This window comes from Macaca mulatta, chromosome 1 (assembly GCF_049350105.2).
Source record: "Macaca mulatta isolate MMU2019108-1 chromosome 1, T2T-MMU8v2.0, whole genome shotgun sequence".
Classification (NCBI taxonomy): domain Eukaryota; kingdom Metazoa; phylum Chordata; class Mammalia; order Primates; family Cercopithecidae; genus Macaca; species Macaca mulatta.
Window position 1 is genome coordinate 239723681 of NC_133406.1, and position 7169 is coordinate 239730849.

The 7169-nt window shown below is 68.0% G+C and overlaps 1 protein-coding gene across 5 annotated transcripts; it reads right to left on the minus strand.

Moving 5' to 3' along the window:
- Positions 1 to 673: 673 nt before the first annotated feature.
- Positions 674 to 5818, minus strand: KLHL17 (kelch like family member 17). Of its 5 annotated transcripts, none has more exons than XR_013410085.1 (12): positions 5368 to 5552; positions 4621 to 4880; positions 4423 to 4544; positions 4103 to 4324; positions 3689 to 3805; positions 3245 to 3458; positions 2901 to 3045; positions 2578 to 2745; positions 2072 to 2160; positions 1913 to 1973; positions 1550 to 1731; positions 674 to 1412 (listed from the first exon to the last, which is right to left on the minus strand). XR_013410085.1 is itself a non-coding variant. In XM_015147813.3 (12 exons), the coding sequence occupies exons 1-12, from the start codon at positions 5475 to 5477 to the stop codon at positions 1184 to 1186; spliced, it is 1932 nt and encodes a 643-aa protein (XP_015003299.1). In that variant the 5' UTR covers positions 5478 to 5552; the 3' UTR covers positions 674 to 1183. The 5 variants fall into 5 exon arrangements, 3 of the variants coding, with proteins under 3 accessions (XP_015003299.1, XP_015001819.2, XP_077837146.1); XR_013410083.1 differs by having other exon boundaries at positions 3689 to 3874; XM_015147813.3 differs by having other exon boundaries at positions 1900 to 1973.
- Positions 5819 to 7169: the final 1351 nt, after the last annotated feature.

Sequence of the window (7169 nt, forward strand, 5' to 3'; positions counted from 1 at the left end):
GGAGCCATTCTGGAAGAGGCCTCGCCCCTACCTGAGCCATCCAGGTCTCTGCCCTGGGCCCTCCACACCGAGGGGCCAGCCTTGGGGCGATCTCCCCTCTGGCCCAGACAAGGCCTCCAGTGTGCAAGGGGCACCCCACTTGCCTGTGCTCAGGCTTTGTGAAATCGGGGCCACCTTCCAGCACCCCCCCAACAATGTGCACACACATCCTGTTTCCATCTAAACCCTGGCCGGCCTGAGTCACCGGTGACTGCAGGGAGGGCTGAGGCAGGAATTCCAGCGTAGGAGACAGTGCCCAGAGCCACCCCAGCCTCCCCTCCTGCCTGGGCTCCCTCACCAGACCCATCAGGGTCCTCAAGGCTTAAGGGGACTCTGGAAGGCCACGTGCCACCTAGGCGGCCAGGACAGTCAGCATACGCAGGGGCAGTGCTGTCCTCCCCCGCCGCACCCCCAGAGCCCAAGACGTGGCGGGGACCTCAGCCTCAGGACCCAGCTCAGGCAAACCCCACCTACAGTGGGAGAGACTCCATGGCCCCCACCCTCCCTGGATGCACAGCTCTGCCTTGTAGCCCCCAGACACCGGTGCAGCATCTCAGGCCACCCGCCCACGCCCCTCACCCTGGACCCCCAGATAGGACCCAAAGTTGCGCAGCTGCCCCACAAGCCAGAGAGATGCTCAGCCTGGGAAGCCCCAGAAATGTGTTTATTGTTCAAGTTGGGATTGTATTGCTGTGTGGGGCCCGAGTGCACACGTGTGCACCCACTACAAGATCCAGGGAAGACGGCACAAAGCAGACGATGACAGGAAGGACACCTGCTCCCCACCCTTCCCGGGACCCCGCCGTGTACAAAATTCGAGCTGGGGTCTGCAGCTGCTTGGAAAGCCCCAGGGCCTCTGGCTCCGCGGCCTGCAGGGTCTGAGCAGGCAATGGCCCTGGGGCAGCGAGGCCCCGACCTGGTCACTCCCGGCTGCCCGCCATGCAGGCAGTGGAGGGGAGGACGGGCGGCCGCAGCACTGCTCACCCCTCAATAAATAAGATAAATAACTAAATAAATAAACAACTAAATATAGACACGAAGGAATGGACGCAGAGACGTGAACAGAAGATGCAAGATGTCCCTGGTGGGGGCCACGGCCCCCTTAAGGCATGTGGGAGGCTGCAGGCCTCTGGGGGTGGGGGGGTCAGAGGCTGGTGGAGGACACGGACAGCGTGGGCGAGGACGGCGGCGGGAAGTTGAGCAGCTCCAGCACCGCCACACCCACACTGCTACGCCGTGTGAACATGCAGGACGCGGCCACCCACTTGTTGGTCCTCGGGTTGTACTTCTCGATGGAATTGAGGCTGGAGCTACCATCGTTACCCCCCACGGCGTACAGCCATCCATCCATGGCCACCAGGTCGTGCGTGCTCCTGGGGGGCAGGCGGGGTGAGCCCCTGGCTGCAGGAAGGGGTGCGGGGGGAGGGGCCGCGCCACGAGAAGCAGTGGGGGCGGGACATGCCCCCTGAAGTGGGGAAACCCCTCCCCACAGCGCAGCCCCACTGCGGACCTGCGGATGTTCATTGGCGCCACGCTCTCCCAGGCTCCGGCCTTGGGACTGTATCTCTCTACCGAGTTGAGGCAGCTGGTCCCGTCGTTGCCCCCTGCCACGTACAGGGCACCCTCCAGCACGGCCACACCTGCTGAGCTGCGTCGGCTTAGCATGGACGCCACGGACGACCAAGCGTTCACCTGGGGGCAAGGGTGTGGGCTGGAGGCAGACCCGCCACAGGCATCCCTCCCCTGCCGCAACCCCAACTCCAGCGTGGGGTGTCAGGAATGGGTGGGATGTGGGTGACCAGAGAGGGGAGGGCCCCGCAGCGCACAGGAGGGGGTGGCCAGGAGGGGTGCACTATGCACCTGGGGCTCATACTTCTCCACAGTGGCCAGGTGTGAGGAGCTGTCGTAGCCGCCCACGGCATACAGGTTCCCATCTGTGGAAAGTCAACATGCCCGTGGCACTCCTGCTGGCAGTGGGGTCTCCAGGGTGGGGGAAGGTGGGACCCCCCCCCAGGCAGGCCCCATCACCCACCAAGCGTGGCCACTCGCACATAGCGCCTCCGGGTGCTCATGGCAGCGACGGATGTCCACGTTCCGGTCAGGGGGTCGTAGCGTTCGGCACTGTGGGCACCAGGACCGCCACAGCTCAATAGAGACAGAAAGGCGTCCCGGCCCCAGGACCTGCCCTCCCCAGCAGAACGGCCGAAATCTTACCCTAGGAGTCACAGAGACTCAGACCACAAAGTCCTACCAGCCAGGACCCGCTGGTGGGCACAGGCCCCTGGCTGCCTGGAAAAGCCTGGGCGTACACCCACCTGGGCCCAGCCTCTGGACCGGAGGTAGGGATCCCAGAGAGGAAAGGGGACTGGGGCAGCAAAGCCAGTTCAGGCCCAATGTGGCCGTGGCCTGGGGTGAAGCGGCCTCGCAGATCACCCCCTTTAACACCCCGTCAGATACGACCTCCATGATGGTGACACAAACTCGCCTCTTGCGAGGTGGACCCTACAAAGCCACTGGGGCCCCAACCCCAATTACTACCTGTTCAGGCAGGAGGCCCCGTCATAGCCGCCAGCCGAGTACAGGAGTCCGTGCAAGGCGGCCACACCCAGGCAGCTTCGCCTCGTGCCCATGGACACCTCCGGCTGCCACGTGTTAGTCACGGGATCGTAGGACTCCACGGTAGCCAGGTCTGAGGTCCCGTCATAGCTAGCAGAATTAACCCACTGCAGGTCAAGACTGGCCTGGCGGGCATGCGCCAGACCCGACCCCAGTCCAGCCTCCAGGCTTACCCACCCACGGCATACAGCCGGTCCCCATGGGGCACACACCAGACCTGACCCAAGTCCAGCCTCCGGGCTTACCCGCCCACAGCATACAGCCGGTTCCCCACCGCAGCCACTCCCACCCGGGCCCGGCGCGTGGACATGGAGGCCACCACGTGCCAGCGGTCGGTGCGCGTGTCATAGGCCTCACAGTCTCCGTGGATGGCAAACAGGCTCCCACCGCCTGAGGAGGGCAGGTGGAGACGGGACTCGTGAGTGGATCCCACTGCTGGGCCACACCCCGGGCTCCTGGAGAGGCCCCTGGATGGAGGGGCGGAGGGGCGGAGGGGCAGGTCAGGACCTGACCGGCACAGGTGGGGTGGGCTTGTGCTGGTGGGGGGCAGAAGGCACAGGGCAGGAAGGAAAGGGGCGGGGAGCCATACCCACAGCAAAAAGCACAGGCCCGGCCCCCTCACAGCGCCGGGGCCGCGTGCGGCTGGTGCCCAGGACGCCCCTCTGCTCGGGCAGCAGGTGGAACTTCAGGGCCTCGATGAGAAGGTCCTTGCAGTCAGGGTGGTGCCTCACCAGGCTCTCGGCATCCACGTGGCCCAGCAGGAAGTCGCGGCTCAGTAGAGGCAGCCGCACACACTTCATGAGCTGGGGCGCAGGGAACACTACGCTCAGGCGGGACCCTCGGGCACACTGGGCCCCAGGGCTGAGACAACCCCCCAGACGCCTGTACCACCTGTGTGACGGGTTTTTCTTCAGACAGGGTGGGTACCATCCCCACGGAATCCCTGAACTCGGGAAAGATCAGGGCGCACCAGGCCCTCAGCCACCTGCATGCCCTCCTGGATGCTATGGGAGCCCCCGGGGCGGGGCCTCACCCGTGGGACATGCTGCCTGCGGGCGTCCACGTCATGTTTCACCCAGCTCAGGACTGCTCGGTAGACCTCCTCCTCCGAAGGCACGTTTAGGCTGTCACTAGAGACCAGCTCCAGCACCTGGGGGTGGAGGTCCTCAGACCTGAGATCTGGGGAGGGTCCTGTGGGCCCAGGGAGCCCCGAAGATGCCTAGGAGGAGGGTTGGGAGTGGGGGCTGAGTGTTCATACTGGGAGGGGCTGAGCAGAGTCAGGAGCCACAGACCAGGCTCCTGGGGGGCCTCCATCCAGGAGGGTCTTGGGGATGCACAGCAGGCACTAAGGATTGTGAGCAGGGCTGCATCAGGACAAAATGGGATCGGGAGTCAAAAGCAAAAACGGGTGGGGTGGAGGGCGCCGGCTGGGCCCACCAGCTGTTACCTGTTTCAGGGGCAGCAGCATAAACTCTTCGGTCTTGGCCACGTCCACGAAGTGCTGCAGCACGTACCTGTGGGCGGCCTTGAGCAGGTCGCTGCAGGAGTGCGCATCGGCAAAGCCCCGGATGCCCAGGCAGTTGGAGGGGTCGAGCTGACTCAGCAGGAACTTGCAGCAGGCGTCTCGGACGCCATTCAGCTGCAGGAGGCTGGCGGCTGGGAGCAGAGTCTACGGGGCACCGAGATGCGGGTGAGGGAGGCACAAGGTGGAGGGCAGCGGGATCTGGCTGCGAGGACTTCACCGGGCCCCAGGGGAGACAGCCTCACCTGCACGTTGCCCTCGCCCACCACGATCTCAGCCGTGTACGCAAACTGCACCAGCTGGTCCAAGGCCTGAGGGTCGATGTCGTGCAGCGTCACGTGGGTCTGGCGGCTCTCACTCATCTCATCTGTGGGGACAGCGTGTCAGAGGGGCTGACCCGAGGGACCCACGGAGTCCCCAGCGCCGCGCAGGCGGGTACTTGCTTGTGAACATGGCGTGGAAGTACGGGCTGCAGGAGGCCAACACCACTTTGTGTGCACGGATCTCCTTGGCGGCCACGTGCAGGACGATGTCGCACAGGAGGCCGCGCTGGCGCATGCGGCTCATGGCCACGAAGGCGTCGTGGTAGTGCCGCTTGGAGTTGTGGGCCACGCTGTGGCCCTCGCGGCTCAGCAGCTGCACGGCTCCCTCCATGGGGGCTGCGGGCCGAGCCTGCCGGGGCCGCGTGCGCTCTGCCTCGGGGCTGCAGGGGGCGGGCGGGTCAGGCTTCGCCCGGCTGGCGCTGCCCGCCCGCCCTGGTTGCCCTGGAGACTCTGGGCCGTGCCCGGGCAGCCCGCGGGGACCCAGCCCCTGGTGCGACGGGGGCGCCGGCAGCCCTCGCCTGACCTCCGCCAAGGACCCCCGCCCCGCGCGCGCCGTGTCCAGGCCTGCGCTGCGCCCCTGCTCCCCCGGGCGTCGTCAGAGCCCCGCGCCTGGCCCCGCTCCCCGGCGCCCCCACGAGCTCAGCTCCTCCGCGTTCCCAGCCGCCCTCGGGCCCGCAGCGGGAGCGGCGACCTGGGAGCGCGGGGCGCCGGTGGGGACGCTACTCCGGGCCGACCCCGCTCCGCACCCAGGTCCCGACCTCCCCGGGCCCTCGGGAGCGGCCCCCGCCCCTTCTGCGAACGGACGCGAGGGCGGGGGCCGGGCAGGTCCCGAGGCCGCCCCCCGCGCCCCGACCCCCGCCCACTCACGCCGGCGGCTGCGGCGGTGGCGGCGGCGGCGGCGCCTCGGGCCCAGGCCCCGGGCTGCCGTGCTCCGGGCTCTGCGTCCTGCCGGCCGGGCGCTCGCTGCGGGGCTGCATTCGGCTGCCGGACCCGCCGCCGATTCGCGGAGGACGCGCTGGCGAACCGACGCGGAGACTGCCGGAGGGCTGCTCGGCGGTGGCGGCCCGCTCGCGTCGCTCAGTCCCGCCGCTCCCGCCCGCAGCCGCTGTTTCTCGGCGCCGCCCGCCCCGCCTGCCGAGAGGCTTCGGGGACTAGATGTTGGACGCGGATCCTTCCAGCGCCGCGCCCCGGGTTCGCCGCCTCCTCCGAGAAGCCCCCTAAAGGCCCAACCCTCATCCTCCTCCAAGAAGCCCCCCAGGCCCCGCCATCCTCCTCCTCCGGGAAGCCCCCCAGGGCCCGCCATCCTCCTCCTCCGGGAAGCCCCCCAGGCCTCGCCCTCCTGCTCCTCCGGGAAGCTCCCCAGGCCCCACCATTCTCCTCCCTCGGGAAGCCCCCCCTAGGCCTTGCCCTCCTCCTTCGCCGGGAAGCCCCCCAGGCCTCCCCCTCCTCCTCCTCCGAGAAGCCTCCCAGGCCTCACTCTCCTCTGGGAAGCCCTCACAAGCCTCGCCCTCCTCCTCCCCCAGGAAGCCATCCCCGCCCCCTTGACCCCCTAACTTGCTCTCCTCCGGGGAGCCCCGCGGCCCCGCAGCACCAAGAGGCCACATGGGACCCCGAGGCCACTCCGCCCGCGTCCCTCACTCGCCCTTTCAGCGCCAGGGCTGGCGGAGCCGCGCCTGCGCCCCAGGGCGCCCCTGTCGTGGGGTCTGGCTGTCCAGGCCCGCGGGCCCCGGTGTCAGGCTGGTAGCAGGGAGGAAGGCGCCGGTCTCCCCACGGCCTTCACCCCGTGCGGCGTCCCCGGGAAGGGCCGCAGAAGAGCCACCGTCGGCGTCCAGAGGGCCGTGGACGGGGAGCTCCCTGCGCGGTGTTCGTGGCGCTGGCCCGATCTCCGCGGATCGGGCAAAGCCAGCCTGGCCCTCGGGTCGCCCGTCTTTTGTCGAGTTGGCGACATCAGTGCGGTTCCCACCGCCCCTCGCGTTTCCTACTGGACCCTCGACTTTTTTTTTTTTTTTTTTTTTTGAGACGGAGTCTCGCTCTGTCGCCCAGGCTGGAGTGCAGTGGCGCGATCTCGGCTCACTGCAAGCTCCGCCTCCCGGGTTCACGCCATTCTCCTGCCTCAGCCTCCCGAGTAGCTGGGACTACAGGCGCCCACAACCGCGCCCGGCTAATTTTTTGTATTTTTTTTAGTAGAGACGGGGTTTCACCGTGGTCTCGATCTCCTGACCTTGTGATCCGCCCGCCTCGGCCTTCCAAAGTGCTGGGATTACAGGCGTGAGCCACCGCGCCCGGCCGACCCTCGACTTTTTATTGTTGATTCGTGGGAGCTCTTTGCATAGGGGCCCCGCCGTCGCAGTCTGGCGTCCTCGCAGGCGCGTGCCCTCGGAGCGCCGGGTGGGCTGCGGGCGCGACGGGGCACCTGGTCTCTCTTTCCTGGGGCGGACACCGGCGTCGCCGCGTCCTGCTGAGCCGGGCGCCGAGCGGGAGGCGCATCGGGGCTCCACCTGGGCTGCCCGCACCGTGCACGCGAACGCGCCCTCCCGCCCGGAGACAGCAGGCGCAGCGGTCGGAGAACCGTAGAACCACTCGGCTGGGCGTGGCACGGCGGGGCGGGGAACGGGGCGGGGCCTGGGCGGCGGAAGTGCGCCGCAGCGCGGCATTCTGGGGCCGGAAGT

What these genes read in the sequence shown, in the direction of transcription:
- KLHL17 (XM_015146333.3), bottom strand. Translation starts at nt 5,477, where the DNA reads ATGCAGCCCCGCAGCGAGCGCCCGGCCGGCAGGACGCAGAGCCCGGAG. An exon ending in CTTCCACGCCATGTTCACAA is followed by an intron (nt 4,545 to 4,620) that starts GCAAGTACCCGC and finishes CTGTCCCCACAG; the next exon opens with ATGAGATGAGTGAGAGCCGC. An exon ending in GCCTGTGCTTTTTGCTGTGG is followed by an intron (nt 3,046 to 3,244) that starts GTATGGCTCCCC and finishes TGCCCTCCTCAG; the next exon opens with GCGGTGGGAGCCTGTTTGCC.